Source organism: Manis pentadactyla, chromosome 5, assembly GCF_030020395.1.
Source record: "Manis pentadactyla isolate mManPen7 chromosome 5, mManPen7.hap1, whole genome shotgun sequence".
Taxonomy (NCBI): Eukaryota; Metazoa; Chordata; class Mammalia; order Pholidota; family Manidae; genus Manis; species Manis pentadactyla.
This window is the reverse complement of record NC_080023.1, coordinates 68,336,254-68,355,932: the sequence shown is the minus strand read 5'-3', so window position 1 is coordinate 68,355,932 and position 19,679 is coordinate 68,336,254. Positions and strand designations below refer to the sequence as shown.

Below are 19,679 nucleotides of genomic sequence, written 5' to 3'. Positions count from 1 at the left end.
CTTGGGCAGGGAAGTTTCCTTGGCAGGAGGGTAATGCCAGGAGGAGACTCGGCTGTGAGCTGTTAGGCACCGACAGTGCTAGCAGTCAGGAGAATGAGTGCCTGTGTCTCAGAGGGAAAGTTGGGGCAGCCACAAAGCATCTGGGCAGCTGGGGTTTGTAGAAGGGTGCTTTTCCCCCAAATCTGCATTTATTAGCTGGCAACTCTTCCAAAAAGAGCGTTCCCTCATCAACTGGGAATAGATTATGGCACTTTCTAAAGAGATAGTGTAAGTGCTTAAATCTTCCCCTTTCAATCAATGAATTTTCAAATAAGGAGTTGATATAATTCAGTTATATTTATGGTTGCCTTAGTGTCTTGGGCCATCGTGGGCTCCTTCTGCCATAAAAGAATTAGAAATTGTATTTTACAACTGTTGGGATTGAGATAAATATAACCTAGGCTGGATTCATTATTATATATTTATTGTTCATGTTTTTCCTTCCAAAGAAAATGTACTATGATCTTTTGACACTGTGTCTACTAAGCCTAATGGATAAGTTAGCCTGGTTATGCTCTAGATCAGGGGCCAGTCAGGTAATAAATGAAGGGGGTTGATTCTGAGGGCATGTATGTGTATGGGGTGAGCTGGGGTGACTGTCTAAAAGGAAGGGGCATTTGGCTTCTGTAGAAAGTCTCCAATGCAGGAAAGTGAGGTAGTCTGGTGTTGCCAAATCTTTCCATTTTTCAGGAGAAGACAAAAACAGAGATTTAAAAAACTTGAAATCATTGATTTTTAATTGTTGGCTGCCTGTTGAGGAGTCGGCTAGCAGTGAGCCTCCCCAGTGACTGATGTTAACATTTCCATATTCGGTACCTTGCAGAGAGCCTGGCTCATGGGAAGTACTTGTATGTGTTTGCCAAGGAATGAATGATCGAACAATTACATTTTTCTAAGGCAGCTTATTAAAATTAGGTTGGATTTTATGTATCAAAACCAGTGAAGATCAGAAAAGTAGGCCCTATATTGTGCTGCAAAGAAAAAAAGTCTACCTGGGTTATTCACAGCCATTTCCAGGGTCTTGGCGGGAATAAAAATATTTGAAGAAAACCCTTGACAGAGTTCATAAACTAGGTCAGGCTGCCTCAGTGATGCAATCACTGATCAGAGAATTGAAGGGGATTTCTTGGTATCTTGATGGATGTTGTATTATTACATTTTTTAACCTTTTTTTCTGCGTAAGGCAGAAGCATTATTGTGAGAAAAATAATCTTGCAATGTCTGTGTTTTGTCATTTTTTTCTTTTGAGGGTACCAAGAATGCCTCACTACTGAATGGTTTTCATCCTTTGCCCATGGTTGCTGCATGGAAGGATGTCTGGCCAGAATCCTCTGTGTTTTTCCCACACGTGAGAAAGGACATTTCTCTGGTTAAAAGAGAGGGTGAGGAGAATGAGGTCCTTTAGGAGAGAAAGCAGCATCCCCCAGGAGGCTTTCCACTTGAATTCCCAGCTCTTTTGGCTCAGACATAAAAAGCAACAGTGGTGCCCTGGGCATCTCATGACAGAACTTTTCCCCAAAATGCCCATCCTGACCTTCTGAGAGTCCAGTCTTTATGCTTTACTGCTGATAGGTGCCTGCCAACTCCTGGTCCTGGGCTTCAACCACAAGCTGTGTTAATTCCATTTGAGAAATTGCTTATTGGAAAAAAGAAAGAGCGAGATGATGATGGCCCACAATTACCCAAATCATTCAGATGATGAGGGCAGAACTTACTCTTTTTTTTTAACCTTAGTCTTCCTGCAGAGGGACCAACATTTTTTAGTACAGTTTCCTACCTGTGGTCAGGGGCATTAATGAGTGTGCATGGAGCTATAGCAAATAAAATGTATGTACATACACACCTCTTTGTGTTCACACACACATAAATACACACTGCCCAAGAGAAAGTCAAATGAATAATTAATGAAAAAGGAAATTCAGTGTACCCATAGTACAGTAAATTGTTCTCTTGGTACTCATTTATCTCTAATTCTAATTTTGTTGTGTTTTGAATTTTATCATTTGAAAGAGAGAGAGAGATGGATGATGGGAGTTAGCCTGAATCATGAACTCTGAGTGTATTTGCTCCTCCCAATTCACCTGGGAGAACCTGGAAGGGATGATGATCAGGGTCAGAAAGTCCCTGTTGAGACCTGGGCATCCTGTTCCCTGAAGACCCTGCTCCCTGGTCACCCCGCCTCCACCAAGCAGTGGTTGCCTAGGATAAGAATAATGGTGTTTTCAATAATGTTTACATAGATATTATGATTTGCTGAATACCTTCTATAGTGTTTCATTTGTCTCAGAGTTGTTTGAGATAGTCTTTTGTTTGTTTCATGGATAAGAGAACTGAGACTAAGAGTAAGATGGTATCACCCCCACACCTCCCGCCCCCCAGGCTGGGACCCGGCAGGCGGCCGGCCAGGTTCCCTGTGCGCCCCTCCCTTCTCTGTGTGAGGAGCCAGCCTCCTCCAGGAGTTGTTTCACTGAGCTCTGCTTCCCATGCCCAGTGGATGACTTTCCCCCTCCCTGGAGAGAAGCTCTGTGTTCCTGGAGGGGAAGGAAGAGGCTTTGAAGAAGGAAGTACCAAGGCACGTAGGGAGCGGGAAGCCTCCGGGGAAGGCCCAGGTCTAAGCACGTTCATGCTTTCAAGCGGTTACCTCTCAAGGACTTGCTGTGGTGTGTACCAAACAAATATTGGTAAATTATACAATAATAAATTAACTTTGATTTTGTGTGTTTGTTGCATTTTCAAAAATGTGTTAAGTGATCGGCAGGTCCAGATACAGCTCTTCTTCACTTGTGCGGCCTTCCTGCTTGACGACACACACTGTCAGAAGAGGACTGGAAGCAGAACTGAGCTTCTTTGACATGTTCTTAAGAACACAAGAAAATAACTCTTGCCCTCCCTTCCCCCAGCCATTCTGTTTGGTCAACTTGTTTAACACACTTTCCTTCAGGAGAAAGGCTGTCAGCACCCTTCTGTGATGGTTAAGAGCTCTGAACATTATTTGACAAATTCTTATTCCTACCTAGTGATCTCTTTGCTGTAATACGACAACCCTCTTCCACACAAAGACGTGAGGGTGGTGCTGCCGTGCGCACCTGATCTCCGGCCTGGTTGTTTTAGAAGCTTAGTTCTTGTGTCTTTGTATTTTGGAACTGTTGTTGTGATGCTTTGAAGGCAATCTTTGTTTGATCTTTTAAATTTTAAAATCTGCCTTCAATACACTTTTTCACTCTGTGCCTGACCAATGAAAGACAGCAGGAAGGGAAGGAAGGAAGAGCAAGCAGAGGGAAGGGGGTAGGGAGACAGGATTCCCATCCCAGGCTTCTGTCACTAGAAAATCTTTTGCCTGCATCACTAAACCAAAAGGAGAAGCTAGGTTTCCTTGGTCCTAGATGAGCCTCCGCAGGGAGTACCCGCTGCCTTGCAACTCAGCACACAGCCGGCAGTGGCATTCCCTGGATGCGGGTGGGGATGCAGACTCTCCAGCCCTGCCACACCTGCTGGGTTAGGATCTGCAGTTTCATAACATCTCCGGGTGATTTGTGAACACATTCATTTGAAAAGTACTGTACTTGCCCATGGCTCCCATACCAGGCTGTGCAGCTGTGTCACATGAGGCCCCAGAGTCACAAACCCTGCTTGTCAGCATAAGGTTCCACAATATGTGTACAGATTTTAAATCTCCTCAGGTAATTCTGATGCAGCTAGTCCAGCACTGCTGCAGTCCAGAAGCCAGCCTGTGGGCACGGAGCAACATGGGAAGGGAGGGCATGTGTCTGCAGGGGCACCTGAACAATATCCAGCACACTTCTTTGGTTTCAGCCCACCTGAGTCTGTCTTCCACACTTTCACACCTGTCATTCTAAATCTGATCATAAGAAAGTCTTTAGTGCTTCTCGATTGTCCTCAAGGTCAAATATATTGTATATCTTAGCATCATATGTAAGTCCCTGCGTGTTTTCTCATTTCACTGTACCCCACACCTCCTCCCCGGAGCCGGACCAAACCACCCTCCACTGCTTGCAGTCACAAAGCCTTCCTGCCTCCATGCCCTTGCTCACCCATTCCTCCTGCCCAGAAGGCCAGTCCTTCCTTCGAGAGCTTATCCTTCAGGTGCCCCTAGCACCGTGCCCCCCCATACTGATCCCATCACCCATGTACGATTCATTTAATATGCATCTAGAGACTGCCCACACGTAAAGGGACTGCGTCTTGCTGGACCTGGATAAGAGAAGTTTTGATTGGTCATGGGAATCAGGGAAGAGGGACCAACACCTAGAGGGCTTAAGAGAGAATGGGAAGCAAAGAACTAATCTGCAATTAAGGGACAATCCATTTAGTAAGTTTTGCTGTGAAGGGGAGCAAGGAGATGGAATAGGACCTAGATGGGGGAGTGGAGGTCAAGAAAGGTTTTTTTAACATAAGAGAAATAACACTGGTTGTAGATTATGGGAATAATGTGGAAGGAGAGTATTGTTGACTGACAGGAGGGGAAACTACAAAACAATTGAGTAGGGTGGAGTGGATGAGATGCATGAGGGAGAGCCAGCCTGAAAGGGAGTACAGACTGGCCATTGGTGGTCACAGAGAAATCATAGGGGGCACAGGCCCAGATGCTGTAGGGTGGGGGGAGGTGGTGGAATCTGAGGAGGTCTGTTATTCTCAATGAAATCAGAAGCAAGGTTACATACAGATGAGGGGGGAGGAGAGGTGTTGGAGCAGGCATGAGATAGATGTCTAGGAGGAAGTTTGCACAAATGGGCCTGAGAAAGGTAATATGACTGCTGGGTAATGTTAAAGTCCAAGTGAGGTTAGTGGTCATGAATTTCAAAGTGAAACCGATCAGTACAGTTATGTAGCTAAGTTAGCTGCACAGGTACCAGCAGAGAATGCATGGAAAGACACATGTGACCCCACCCTTCTGGAGGTTATGTTTTAGAAGGAAAGAGGGCCTTAGACCAATAAGTGCTTATTTAACTATAATATAATGATTGCCATATTGGAAAACACAGAGCAAGACAACATCTCACAGATGCCTAGTGTAGCCTAGGTGTCCAAAGTGAGCCCCATATATACAGAATGAGGCCCTGGAAAAGATCCGAATTCCTGCCTTCTATTTTGTTTGAATTACAAGTAGTGTGGTACAATAGCATAGGAGTATCGAGTTAGGTTATAATTTTGTTTCTCTGTGATCTACTATGACTTTCATCCTGTCATATAAGCTATAAATCAATCAGGAAAAGTAGCATTTGCCGAGGACTTGAGAGCACTCTAAGTGGACCGAACTGAAGGCAGGGACACTAGAGGGAAATAGGCTTGTGAAATGCAGGAATAGATCCTCTCTCTCTTGTTCCGTTCCCTTTCTGTTATATTTTCCTGGAAGATGTGGGCATTTGCTTGAAGATTCATGCTGTGGGAAGAGTGGACATAGCTTCCTATAGCCCAGGTGCACTATAGAAGATGGCTTAGTGGAAGGAGTTCAGAATTACAAAGAGCGGCTGATGGTTATTGTACCTATAATAGAATTGAGAAGGTTTTATAGCAAAGAGAAGCAAGCCCTTTACTTCTCAGCCTGCAGTCTCCAAGACCCTGTAAAAATGTTCTGCTTTCAAGAGAATTGTTGAAATAGTATCTAGGAGGAAATTTCCTCAAAATCTCAAAACTTATAAACCCAACCCTTTATAGGGAAGATGGAAGGTCTAATTGAGATTATAGCACCATTTCATGAGATGGGTGGCCTTACAGGGCCTTGCCCTGTCATTGGCAGCCCCTAATCAGGTCTCATCATTCTGGGACCCTGGGCCAGCAGTGTCATCACCATCTCCAAACTTGCTAGAAACAAAATTCACGGGGACCTACCCAGACGCAGTGAATGGGAATCTCTAGGATGGGCCTAGCACCTGCATTTAAACAAAACCCCCAGGTGATATGTATGGCACATTAAGGTTCAAGAATTAGTGACCCAGAATACTACCGATCTTTCATCCTAGCCCTGTGTTTTCAGCTTATTTATTAAGTAATTTCAGACATAAATTATTCCTACAGGTATCAACACAACCAAAAAGGTGTAAAGAAGCATGGCATAGTCACACTGGGAGAATGAACAGGGAAGATTTTGAAAGCTTCCCTAAGAAGTTAGAGAAGGATTCTCTACCTTGACACAACTGACATTTTTGTAGTGATAATTCTTTGCTGTAGGGAGCACCTGGGCACTCTAGGATGTTAGCAGCATCCCTGGTCGCTACCCACTAGATGCCAGTAGCAGCTCTCAGGTTTCAGTTTGTAACAACTAAAATGAAGACTTTGCTAAATGCCCCCCAGGGAGGAGAGGAAGCAAAATTGGGCATAGAATGATGGAAAGTGTGGGTGTCTCAGAGGGGGTTACCAGGGGAGGGAATATTTTACAGAGACAGTGGCATGGCAGTCATAACTGGGGCAATAATATGCACCTGTGCTCACAGCTCAGCAGGCATGGCTTGCATTTTGCATGCATTACCATTTTTAATATTTACAACGAAACTGTGTTGTAAGGCAGGTACTGTTTTCCCCACTTCATGAGTAAAGAAACCAACTTTTAGAGATTAAGTCACTTGCGTAAGTGATATATCAGGGACCCAATCCCAGGTCCACTTTAACCGTCATGCTATATTGCCGATCATATACCTATCTGTATATATGTATCTCTATCTGTGTCTCTCCATCTCAGGCTCTGTTGGCTGTGCCCTATCTATCTTCTGAATCTGGGAAAGACTGGAGAAGAGACACCCATTTATTAGCCAGAGCCCCAAACTGGCTTTTAAAACACCTGAGCTGGTAAGCAGGTATCCCAGCAAAAGCAGGCAGTGTTCTGCCCCACTGCAGCCCCGTGTTGCCCGGTTCCCTGGGAATCTTCACCCTCTGCTTATTTCCCCCACTGCTCCCCTTCCCTGCGTGGAAGACAGTTCAGTTTGTGCCAGCTGATCACATCCTCCTTGGGATTTTCTCAGCAGGAGCCCCCAGCCCAGTGCCTGGATATCAATGGCTGGCTCCGCTTTCAAGGGCCTGGGTAATTATGGGTGTGGGGGGAAGGGAGGGGAGGGGGCGGAGAGGGGCAGGCAGCTCCACCATCAAAGGAAGCCGCTGGGAGGAGAGGGCAACCTGGACCTGGAGTTCACCTGACAGGGCACCCTGGTGTCTCCCAATACAGAGAAGCATTTACCGCCACCCCCAGGGTGCCAGGGGCTCGCAGAGGGTTGTATCTGCCTCCCCTTTTGTAAATTGAGGGCATGGGACCAAAGGTCTCTAAGAGAGGGTGTACCTCAGAGCAACGGTTTTTCAGCCCTGGGTGTGCATCAGTTACCTGTGGAGAGAGACGCCGGCGCTGCGCGCCCCCATCTCAGTTTCCCTGGGCTCTGCGTGCTGCGCAGCTGTTGAGCCCAGGGGACTGCAGTGTGCAGCCAGGGCTGGGAACCCCTGCACCAGGGGAAAGGGCTGGGGCTGGACGGATCTGGTGTCTGGGCCCTAGCTCTGCCATTTTGAGATCCCAAGGCATTTACTTAATGGCACTAAGCCCATCTGTAAAATAGGGATTATGACATCTATCTCATGGGAGTAAAATAATGCAATTAGCTACAGTGATAATGTGACCGTCCATGGCAGGCACTCAGAGTAGACCCTTCTCCAGACTCCCTTTTGATACTCTGTTAGGCAGTATTGTGCCTTTTTTTTTTTAAAAAAAAGAGGACTTTTAATGTTCATTGCTTTAAGAAATCAAGGGAACCAACTTCCTTTTGCCCTCTGTTCCCAAATATTGATCTTTTCATCTTATCACTCCAGTAATAGGGGTTGTCATGATTTCATGTATGCAGAGTATTTGAAGGTGAACAACAGACGATTGTTATAAGAAGTATTAGAAGGAGTTATAGCAAAATATTAACAGGGATTGATTTGGGGTGATGACTGTTCTTCCCTTTCTATTTGTTGAGCATTTGCTAAATACTTCTAGGCTTTCAGTTCTTCACTGGCCTCCCACGGCTCTCAGCACAGCATCCCGTCACTGCATTGCGGCTCCCAAGACCTGTTTCACTGGCCTCTCTTACATGCAAGCCCTCAAACCTTTTCGTGACCCCTCTTCCTCTGGTCTGCAAATGTAGGCTTTAAAAACATTTGTGATAACATACATATAATATAAAATTTGTTATTCTAACCATTTTTAAGTGTGCCATTCAGTGGCATCAAGTCCATTCACAATGTTGAGCAACCATCGCCACTGTCTCCAGAACGTTTTCATCAGCCCAAAGCTAAGCTCTGTACCCACTGAACAACCCCCCGATTCCTCCCTCCCTCCATCCACTGTAACATCTAGTTTGCTGTCGGTCTCTGTGACTTTGCCTTGTCTAGGTGCCTTGTGTAAGTGATATTATGCAACGTTTGTCTTTTTGGTTTTGTTTGAAACCATTATGCTGGTTTCACTTAGCATAATGTTCTCAAGGTTCATCCATGTTCTGCAGCATATGTCAGCGTTCCATTCCACTTGATGGTCAAACAATATTCCATTGTAGATCTATACCACATTTTTTTTATCCATGCATCTGTTAATGGACATTCACCCTTTGGCTACTATGAATAATGCTGCTATGACTGTGGGTGAACAGGTATCTGTTTGAGTCTCTGCTTTCAAGTCTTTGGGATGTATACCTAGAAGTGGAATTGCTGTATCAAATGTTAGTTCTGTTAGCTTTCTGAGGAACCACCAAAGTTTTCCATAGCAGCTGCATCACTTTACATTCCCACCAAGCAACCCACGAGGATTCCAGTTTCTCCACATCCTCATCTGCACTTGGTCTTTTCTGTTTTCTTTTCATTTTGGGATAGTAGCCATGTCAGTGGGTGTGAGGCGGTCAGACACAGCCTTATACCAGATCCTCTTCTGCAGCCTAGGGCTTTGCATCTGTTGGTCCCTCTCCTTGAATCTTGCCTCATCCTCGACCTTTAGGGGTTAGCTTAATTCTCACTTCCACTGCAGTTTTCTCTGCTCCTCCAAACTAAATTACTCCCCCTTTAATCTGTCTTCTATTGTTCAGTTCATTTTCTGTGCAGCACTTGCCATAATTTGTAGTTATATAGTAAGTAACTTATTTTTCAAGCTCCCATCAACTCAAGGAGGGAAGGGGCTGGTCCGTAATAAGAGCTCAATTAACTGTCCTAGGAAGGTTGGGGTTTCCTGGCGCTCATATTTATGACAAGCTGAGGCTCAACTGGATGCAGAATGATGGTGAAGGTGTTACTGTACTTAAACTTGCAGGCTGGTAAAGGCAAAGCACAAAACAAGGGGTTTGGCCTTCAGCTTGTTTTAAAAGGTCATGATGTATTCAAGCTCCTCCCATTTGAGTTAAGGCAGCCTCCAGGGGGTCAGATAACCGGCAGGATGTTGAGCCTGTGGGCTCTTCCTGCCTTAGATTGTGACCTGGAAATCTAAATATGATCCAGACTTAAATTAAGGTAGATATTTAATGAGTTACTATGTATAAAGTGCTTAGAACAAGGCCTGCCACATAGGACGCCCTCAGTCAAAGTAGCTGTTATTATTATTTATTATAGATAATAAGCAAGGGTTAAGAGTTCTGCCAGCTGCTTCCTCCGTCTAGTGCTCTGGGATGTGTCTTGAAGGGGACTGTCCATCTCTCCCTCTGACCCGGTCCAGAATTAAGGGAGCTTTAGTTTTTGGTTCTTGGCAGCTCTCCAGGACTGTTCATTGTGTGGTCCAGAGGGCGTCACTATGATCATCCCCCAAACACGGCTCCAGTAGGGCACTCAGGATAGACGGGAGGCACTGCCTTCTGCTGCAGAGGCCAAAAGGGTGTGGACTCTCCCTCTTCGGTCACTGGCAGCTAGAGCTTGGGCTTGTATTCCAAGCATGGGCAAGTAGGACGTCTGCCTTGGGATCCTGGGCCTTGATAGATGAAGGCATGGGTGTAGGGTCAAACGGAGACTCTTGGCAGCTGTGGGAGATTTCAGGGTCCAGGGTATGACATGAATGTCCAGTGGTGCCAAGTGTCCAGGTGTGATCACACCTGTGGTGGCACCCAAAGCAAATGATTTAATTATTTTTGTTTGTTTTGTTTTGTGGCATGTCTATTTTATTTTACATTGAGAAAATACACATAACAAAATCTAACAGGAATTCAATAATAGTTATTTAATAACTGCTTTATTGAGTTATAATTCATACCATATAATTTATCTATTTAAAGGGTGCAATTCACTGGTTCTCACTATACTTACAGAATAATGCAACCATTCCAAAGTCAATTTTAGAACATTTTTATCACCCTTTACCCCCCCAAAACCCTGTACCCATTTGTAGTCACTCCCTTCTCTCCCCACTCCCCTAGCCCATGCAAGATGAGTCTACTTTCTGCCCCTATAGATGACAAACTTAAACCAGAATTAAAACTGTACCTTCTTTGCCTTGAGGGAAGGTTCCTACTTAAGCCTTGCATTAGTTACCATTGCTGCAGAACAAATCAGCGCCAAATTTAGCAGCTTAAAGCAATGTGTATTTGTTTCCTCACAGTGCTTATGCAGCAGGAGTCTAGGTACAGCTGAGTTAGGTCCTCTGCTCCAGGATCTCTCACAAGGCAGGAATGTGTCGGCCTAGGCTACAGTCTTGTCTGAAGGCTTGACTAAGGACAGATCTGCTTCCAAGCTCGTTTACCTTGTTGACAGGGCTGTCGGATGGAGGGCCTCATTTCCTTGCTGCCTGTCAGCTGGAGGCCAGTTTCTTGCCTCCTGGGCCTTCGCACTGTGGCAACGCACTTCATCAAAGCCAACACGAGAGAATCTGCCTGCAAAATAGAAGTCATAATCTTTTGTAACCTAATCATGGGACTGTTCTTCCCTCAATGTTGCTATATTCTTTTGGTTAAAATTAAGTTACTGGAGGGGAGGAAACTGACAAGGCTGTGAATACTAGGAGATGGGGAGCCCTGGGGTCATCTTGGAGGTACATACCAATCCCTATCCTGCAACCCTCCCCTGAGTTCCATAGGCTACTCAGTATCTTTTTAATACATTTCTTTTTGGCTTGAGTGAACCAAGATTGGTGACTTTTATTTGCATACAGATCAACTTGTTTGTGGCTTTCTCTCCTGTTATTTTGTGGCTCAGGTTTCTATTGATCCAGCTCCTTTCTCTACGTGGTATGAGCTACTTGGTAAAGTTATTGACACTGCTCATTACTACTTTTCATTTTTTCAAAGTTACCAATTTTGTATCCAAATAGTTCACTCTCTCAGAGCCAGCTGGCCAGCATCCATGAGAAAACTTGTTTGCATATTAATCTCCACAAAGGTCATGGAAGAGAGGTTAAAAACCTCTTAAATTCGTCCTTCAAAATAAGAAAACTGAGTCCTGTTAATGCAATAGTCCATAAATCCTCACATCCAGCCCAGGGTTTTTGCAGTTTATCCTCATTTGTACCATGACCAGAGGTTGCTGCCTTCTCTTGAGGTTCTGTAGAATTTTAGTGTCAGAAATCAAGTGCAAACTAGCCTAAGCAAGAGAAGGGGATTTATTGACTCATGTACCTAGCAGAAATACTGGGGAGGATCACAGGATCAGAAGAACTGTAGAGCTCCAGGACCTGCAGCCAGTGGCTCCATGCAGGCAGCTCTCCTTCTAGCCCCTGTTGACATCTCCATCATTTCTGTGTCTCACTTTCTTGGCCTCATTCTTTACTACTACAATCATGCTTTAGAATGTGGGCCAGAAGAGAGAAGGGTCAGGTCAGGTATTATTCCTAGGCCCAGGAAATGGGGTACTATGCTAGGCCAGGCCTGAGTCACATGACCACATTCCTGTTGCCAGAAGAAGGACCATGGAAAACCAACAGCCACTACTGCCAAGTGTGGGCCCTGATTTGAGCCCATAGTCAGTGCCCTGGGACAGACCAATCTTGTAAATGATCCCTGAAAAATTAGAGATACCAAAAAGGACAAGATAATGGCATAGCCTGTGGTCAAATCCTTCCTGGGAACTTGCATTGGAGGGATTCTTTTTTTTGGCTAGTGTGTTTTGTAGTGTCTTAGAATTCATTGTATTGTACCCAAGGTTCAATGTCTTAACTCCCTGGCAAAATAGGGTCACATTGAATTTTTTCATTATAGAGATTTCACTTGTTCCCTAACTACTTGACAGTTGGACAAAAATGATTGGTAGAAACATGAAGGCCAGGATTACATGGAAAATAACTGTCCATTTCATGGACTCATGACCAAGGTTAAATCACAATAATAAAAGAGGCTAGAGCTTTTTATTCACTATGACTTTCTGTGATTTATGGGCAGATTGTTGGTTTTTGTTTTTAAGCTTTCAAGTAAGGAATGATTTATCAAGTTCATGAAAACCACTCTTATTCAGACTCATTAATCTTAGTGCCAAGGGCAAGTCTTGTTTTTAGACCCATATAAATATGGATTGAGGTCAAGATCAGTCAGATTTGACTTTTGGAAGATGTGATCCTGTGCTCCCTTCAAATATGCATGCTGACACTGAAGTTATGTAGTACTCCTTCTGGACAAGCATTGGAGAGGGCTCTCTAGAAACTGAGCGAACTGGTTGGGACCAGTCACAGTTCCTCCAGGATATGCTCACCCCTGATCGCTTGGTCTTTGGTGGTTCTTTAGGGAGGGCCCTGTGTATGCTGAGTGATAGAAGCAGTTGTGTACGATGATTGGGTGGGATCCTACATACTTATAGCTTGGTGTAGGGCTCTCCCCCAAAAGGAAGCGGCTCACCTTAAAATTTAGACTGGGATCTGGTATTAAGGATGGCAGTGGGGTGTAGAGACTGAAAGGGCAACTTACCTGATGTGTCCCAGAGGCAAAGGGGATTGTCGAGTTTAAGAGCCCTGTTCCTGGGTCAGACAGACGCTTGGCAAAGATGCCTCCCAGCTCTGTGACACCAGAAAATTAGTTAACTTTTTTAAGCCTTTGTTTTCTCATCTGTGAAAAGGAGCTGATAATAATACAAACCTCTAAGGATTGTTTGATGCATTTTAATAAAATAATCCAAGTAAGACATTTAACCTTATGTGATCATATTGCTTTAAAAACTCTGGAGTAGTTGTGATCATCTCAGCAACAGTGATTTGATTGATTGATTGATTGATTGACTGGGTTCCCTGTGTGTCCCCTTTCTAGTGCTGTTGGGCACTTAACTTTCACAAATCTTGATGCAAATAGCAAACCACTGCTACCACCTGAGGGCACCAGGGGGTCTCCCGCTAGAAGCTTTGGAACTAGGCTACTCAGGTTTCTGTGCAGGATTTAACTCGGAGAACTCCAGTTTCTCAGCTGTAAGGTGAGACAGGAACACGTGCTGTGACCTTAGAGAGAATAGTATATTTAAGTGAGTGGCAGATAATAAGCTCCACTGTAAGTCAGCTTTTAAAAAATTCCCCACCTGGCAGCTCTCACCCATTGGCTATATCTGTGGGTTAAACTCAACTAATCTGTTCTCTGTTTCATTCTATACTGAATTGTTTTAATAATTTTCCTCTTGGGATCCAAATTCTTACAGATATTTGACAGTTGAGCATTTTATAGCTTTGTTTAACTCTGAGGTCAGAGTCACAAATAAATGCCAGTGACATTTTTCAGTAACAAAGGTATTCTGTGAGAATAAATTAATTGATGGTTAAATAAACCTGGAGAGCACTGAATTAAAAACAAAAATTCCCCACCTGTTCATCTTGGCCATCCCGGGTCATGGTGATGGCACAAGGGGGGTCTCTAGAAGAAAATCTCAGCTCTCCCTGTTCTCAGTTTTGCCCTCATTCTTACTGGTCCTGAGCCAGACTTCATTGCTTTTAAGTCTGGCCTGATTTTCTCCAAGGTAAGGCCTATGGACATGATAATGGGCACTGCCCTTTGGCAATATGATCTTTATATATGACTCATCATGGCATGTGTGCCAATTAGGAGAAAATGTAGAGGTCAATCTCAGCTCCACTGAGGATGTGCGTGTAAAACTGAATTATAAACACACACTGATGTGGTTATAATTTTGCATCAAAATGGGGAAGACACATAGCAAATAAAAGACTTGTTGATGTGGACAAAGTGATGCTCAAAGGTCAAAGTTTCTTGAGAAAGTTCTCTCTGCTTCTGTCTAGCACTGGAAAACTACAAATCAAGAAAAAGGCTGTGTCTTCCCAAATGACCAATTCTTCCTTTGCATTGCAGATTCTTCCCTGACACCGTTTCACATGGGTCACTATTTGGGAGGGAGAAAAGCATGTGGGATGTTGAAAATCTTGGTGACCTCTGCTGACACACTCCCTGCCTGTCTTGCAGCCTACCTCTGCTTCCTCCTGACTGCTCTGGGCGTGACAGCTGGTGCCCATCGCTTGTGGAGCCACAGGTCCTACAAGGCCAAGCTGCCTCTGAGGATATTTCTGGCTGCCGCCAACTCCATGGCTTTCCAGGTGGGGATGCAGGGTCCTCTGCCTTAGGAACCCAGCACAGATGGCACTGTGGGAACAGGCACAGACCTGCTGCCTGTGGCCTGGACATTCCTCCACCTCTGGTCCAGGTTGGCTGCTCAGGTCCCAGGCATTCTCTGCCTGTGCCCAAGTGTTTGTCTCCTTGTAGCTTTAGCTATGGTAAAATATCCCCTTAGGGAATTTGTGCCCCAAGGCATGCTGAACCACAAAGGAGGCAAGAGATTCATCTATCCAAGCTCCATGACCTAAATGTGCTCTGAAACCTTTAACATCAGTCTGCCTCTAACTAGAGCCAAGTTCCAACTGAGCATGTTGTATACATGTTGCTTTGAACCTCACAGTAACCCTATGAGCTAGATGTTATGTGTGTCCCCTTTTACAGATGAAGAAACTTATTGCTTAATGAAGCTTAATGAAGTTAAGGAACATGCCCAAATCATATGGAATATCCCAGTCAGGCAAATGCAGGTCTGACTCTAAAGCCATTGCTCCTACAAAACATATTCTTGAGGTTGCCCTATAACTGTGGCGGCAAGTCTGTTCAATATGGAGTCAGAAGACTCAGGATTTAAGTCTTACTCTGATGGTTGGTAGCTGTGAATCACTTAATCATTTCTAGTTTCTTCATCTGTAAAAATAAGAACATGACTTTACTTCCAGGGTTATTAAATGATTGCAAATCACAAGGAGCTATAAAAATATGATGTCATCCCTGCAGTAGGATTGGGCCATACCCGTACGGCCATAATCCTGTCCTAGGCTGTTTTCCCACCATCCTGGGTACTTTCTGAACTGGTGGAATTTTGTTTTGATCATGCATCTCTGTTTTCCCAATTCCTCATCTCATCCAGGTAGGGTGGGTGGGAACAACTTGTTTTCAAAGTTTCTGCCTGGGTATGAGTGCAAATGATTCCAGGCCCCGTGGATTTTCACCCATTGGGAAGAAATAGCAATTCCCAAAAACAGCATTAGGGTCCAGGGAAACAGGTGACTTTGGAGACTGTGACCAAAGATGTGAAGGTCACATGGCCACCTTTGCAAATGGACCTCCCATTCCTACAAGACAGGCTGACCCTGAGCATTTCTCCGTTGCTCTTTTGTCTAAGAATTCATTTCAAATGTAGGCTTCCTCCTACAGTTTGAACATTCATAAAGCAAATACGAGATAACACAAGAGATCACTTAGGGAACACCATTCACATTAAGAATATCTGTTGATTATAACTGAAGCCCAATAAGAAATGGGTGCCATGTTCCTGGAGAAAAAGCCACTGTGCACAAAGAAGTAGTTGGCAGCTGCTTGGCTTGTTTTGCTCGCCATTGGCAATGTGAGCTATGCTGCACTTCATCCTGACTTCAACCATCTAGTGCAGTGCTCTGCTTGGTTTATCATAACAATGAGTTCCAATAATGATAATTTAGAAACTCACTGACTTGGGTCTTAGATTTACCTATTTACAACTTCACTTGGTAATTCTCATTTATTTTGTTCAAGCAATTTATTATTTTTAGCCTCCAATTACACACTCATGTAGTTATAAAGCCCCTCTGTTATTGGATCTTTTTCCAGCATAAGTAACTTGAAATTAAGAGCCAAAAACTCTGATTTCTCCTTTCCCAGTAAAACTGTTATATTTATACCTCAATTTTTGAGAACCTAAGTTTCCTTAACAAAACATCACATTGTGATTTTAAAGTTACTCTAGGGAGAAAGTACATTAAAAAGTAAGCACCCATGTCCTGGAACAAATTCTTGGCTCTGCCATTTGCTAGATGTGAGCTTTTGTGCAAGTCTCTGATCCTTTACCTGTAGAAGTGGGGGGGGATAGTAATACTTACCTCAGAGAGTTGTTGGAAGGATGAAATAATTAATAAAAACTGCCTAGTGTTTCGTAGCACTCAGTCAATATTGTTCCCCCTCTTCTTTATGAGAATTGGCAAACTGTCTCATTCGCTTCTGTATTGTAGGGCCTATCATGTAGAAAGTACTCAATGATTAACTGTTAAATAAATGAAAAAGGAATATATAGTTTTAAAACATATCTTTAGAAATCATCAAATTTGGATAATGGATCCTCTAGGCTCACATTTATGGTGGATTTTTTTTCATTCATTCCATAAATATTTATTGAGCACCTACTATAGGGCTGGTACTGAGCTAGGCACAGTGGGTATCATGATTAGCCCACATTGTCACAATCCTTGTGCCTTCATAGAGCATTCCATCTAGTGGGATATTAGAATTCCTTCAGTTTCCTACAATGGAAATGTCTGTGTTTCATGAGTCTGAGGTGTATAGCAATGTCACTTAGTGAGAGCTATTTATAAGATCAACATAGGTCCAGCTTCCATACAGTGCATAACTATGTCAGTGGGGAAGAACACAGTCAACCCAAGCCACTTAACCCTAGGAAGAGAACAACCTGAGAATGTAAAAACTGAGCTGTGATCTCTCAATCTAGGGTACTGACCTACAATCCTGACTTAGGGCAGAGTGATTGACTTAGTTTTTCTTCGATGTCCCCTTGGATTTTTAAAGATAGTTTCAAAGGGTCTCCTATGCTTTCCTCCATTAGAATTGCCATGTTTGGGGCCAAAATGAACAAGTCATCCTCTGTATTTGAAGATCAGCAGAGATTTTGCTAGATGCTGTAAACAAGATCTTGATCATCAATAACAATCTTCGTAAAGTTGGGACTTAATCATTTGAAATTTCTTTTTCTCTTTCTTCTGGAGAGGATTTATGTGTGGGATGGGGGCAATAATGGGAAAGGTGGAGGTGCCTTAGTCAGAAAAGATGAAGATGGGGCAGGAATGCCAGACAAGGAGATGTAATAATCCTCTGTCCACTCTATATCCTTGCGTTCAGCAAAGACCCCAAGTTTCCTTTCTGGCCCATCCTCCTTTCCGCCAGTATGAGGCAACTATATATTCCTTTTTCATTTATTTAACAGTCAATCATTGAGTACTTTCTACATGATAGGCCCTACAATACAGAAGCGAATTATTTTTGTCTCTTGCCCATTTCAAAGACTGCTTGAAAACTGCTTATAGTTTTCTCCAAGACAAATGTGGACCCAGGTGAGGGATTCCTGCCATTCAGTGGCCTCCAAGAGTTGAGTTTTCATAAGCGGTAGCTTTGATACCCACTTAGGACTTGTGCTCTCGTGCGCATGCACACACCTCTGCTGGCTGCAGCTGCGTCCCTCCTGAACTCAGTCCACAAGCACCTGTTAGATGCTTCAGCCTCCTCCCTGCCTGCCCTCATTTACTCATCAGATCCTAGTAGAGAAGCATTGGATTTCAAGCTGGAAGAGAGTTTAAGGAATTTAATCTACATCCTCTTTTAGAGAAGAAAGGTAAAGAGAGACCCAGAGAACATCAGTGACTTGTCAGATGTCAAACAGATAATGGATAGACCAGACTGAAACCCACATCTCCTGACCTTCAGCCCAGGGATCTTTTTGCCTCACCCATGGACATTTCTTCTGTGATGTTCAACAGTGTGAGTGGTAGACAATTTATAGTTGGGTCTTGCTTCTTTATCCACTCTGACAGTCTCTGTCTCTTAATTGGTGTATTTGGACTATTCATATTTAAAGTGATTATTGGTATAGTTGAATTCATATCTGTCATATTTCTTCTACCTGTTGGCTATGCATTACCCTTGTTTTTTCTCTTCTCTTTTTCTGTCTTCTCTGGTTTTAATTATATGATTCTAATTTCTCCCTTTGCATAGCATTTCAATTATACTTCTTTTTTAAAGTTTTAGTGGTTGCTCTAGAGTTTGCAGTATACATTTGCAACTAATCCAAGTCCACTTTCAAATAACACTGCACCACTTCACAGTAATGAAATTACCTTGTAACAGAGTATTCCCAGTTCCTCATTGCTGTCATTCATTTCATTTATCTGAAGGCTGTATACAGTGTTACATTACTATTTTGAACAAACTGTTACCAGATCAATTAAGAATAAGAAAAATTAAAAATTTTATTTTACCTTCATTTATTCATTCTCTAATGCTCTTCTCTCTTTATATAGAACTGAGTTTCTAACCAATGCCATTTTCCTTCTCTCTGAAGAACTTCATCACTTCTTGCAAGGCAAGTCTACTGGTGACAAACTCCCTCAGTTTTTGTTTCTCTGAGAAAGTCTTTATCTTTCACTTTTGAAGAATAACTTTTTGGGGTGCAGAACTATAGATTTGAGGATTTTTCTGTTGTGGATGAAGTGAAGGTTCCCATGGCCAGGATCCTCACCTGAACCTAAACTACTTGATGATGTAACTGGCCTGCTGCTAGGCTACTGCTTCCACATGCATAGGCAATAAGCTATTATTGACTGAGTCACTGTATAAAGATCTCTGCCCAGGGCTCTGGGCAGAGGTAAAGATGAAGGAGGATTACAGACCTGCAGGCTGTTGGATGCAGATGTAATTCTAGAGCTCGACCTATCGCTGGGAGAACAAGCTAATAAACCCTTTCACCCCAAGAATGTTCCATTGTCATCTCTTGGTCTCACTAAATCCCTAGTGAACCTCCCCAGGGCTGAAACCCATTGGCAAGATATCTGTCAACATTTTAAATAATTTACTTCACTTTCTTCTTGCTTACATATTTCCTAAGAGAAAGCTTATCTTTGCTCCTCTACAGGTAAGGTATTTTTCCCTTCTGGCTTCTTTCAATATTTTCTCTTTGTCTTTGATTTTCTATTCAAATGATTTGCTAAAGTATAGATTTCTTTTGCTATTTATCTTGCTTGATGCTCTCTGAGCTTTCTGGATCTGTGGTTTGGTATCTTTCATTAATTTTGGAGAATTATCAGCTATTATTCAAATATTTCTACTGTTCGTTCCTTCTGCTCTCTCACCCTCTTTCTTCTCCTCTGTGTATCCCAATTATGCATATATTATACCTTTTATATTTTTCCTATGCTTCCTAGATATTCTGTCCCATCTTTTCTCTTTGCATTTCATTTTGGGAAGAAACTATTGGTTCTTTCCTTAGCTGTGTCTAGTTTACTGATGAGCCTATCAAAGACATTCATTTGTTGAAGTTTTTCTGAATTGTAGAATTTTCTTTTCATTCTTTGAGTTTCAATCTTTCTGTTTATATCACTCATCTTTCTTGCACATTGTCCACTTTTTCTGTTAAAGGCCTTA

General features: G+C 43.2%; 1 protein-coding gene across 1 annotated transcript in view; it reads left to right on the top strand.

The window, feature by feature from the left end:
* Positions 1–19,679, top strand: part of SCD5 (stearoyl-CoA desaturase 5) — a 136,103-nt gene that overhangs the window by 63,174 nt on the left and 53,250 nt on the right. The window contains exon 2 of the mRNA XM_036906410.2: positions 14,367–14,497. Coding sequence (XP_036762305.1) covers positions 14,367–14,497 — 131 coding nt within the window. The remainder of the gene's footprint in view (positions 1–14,366; positions 14,498–19,679) is intronic.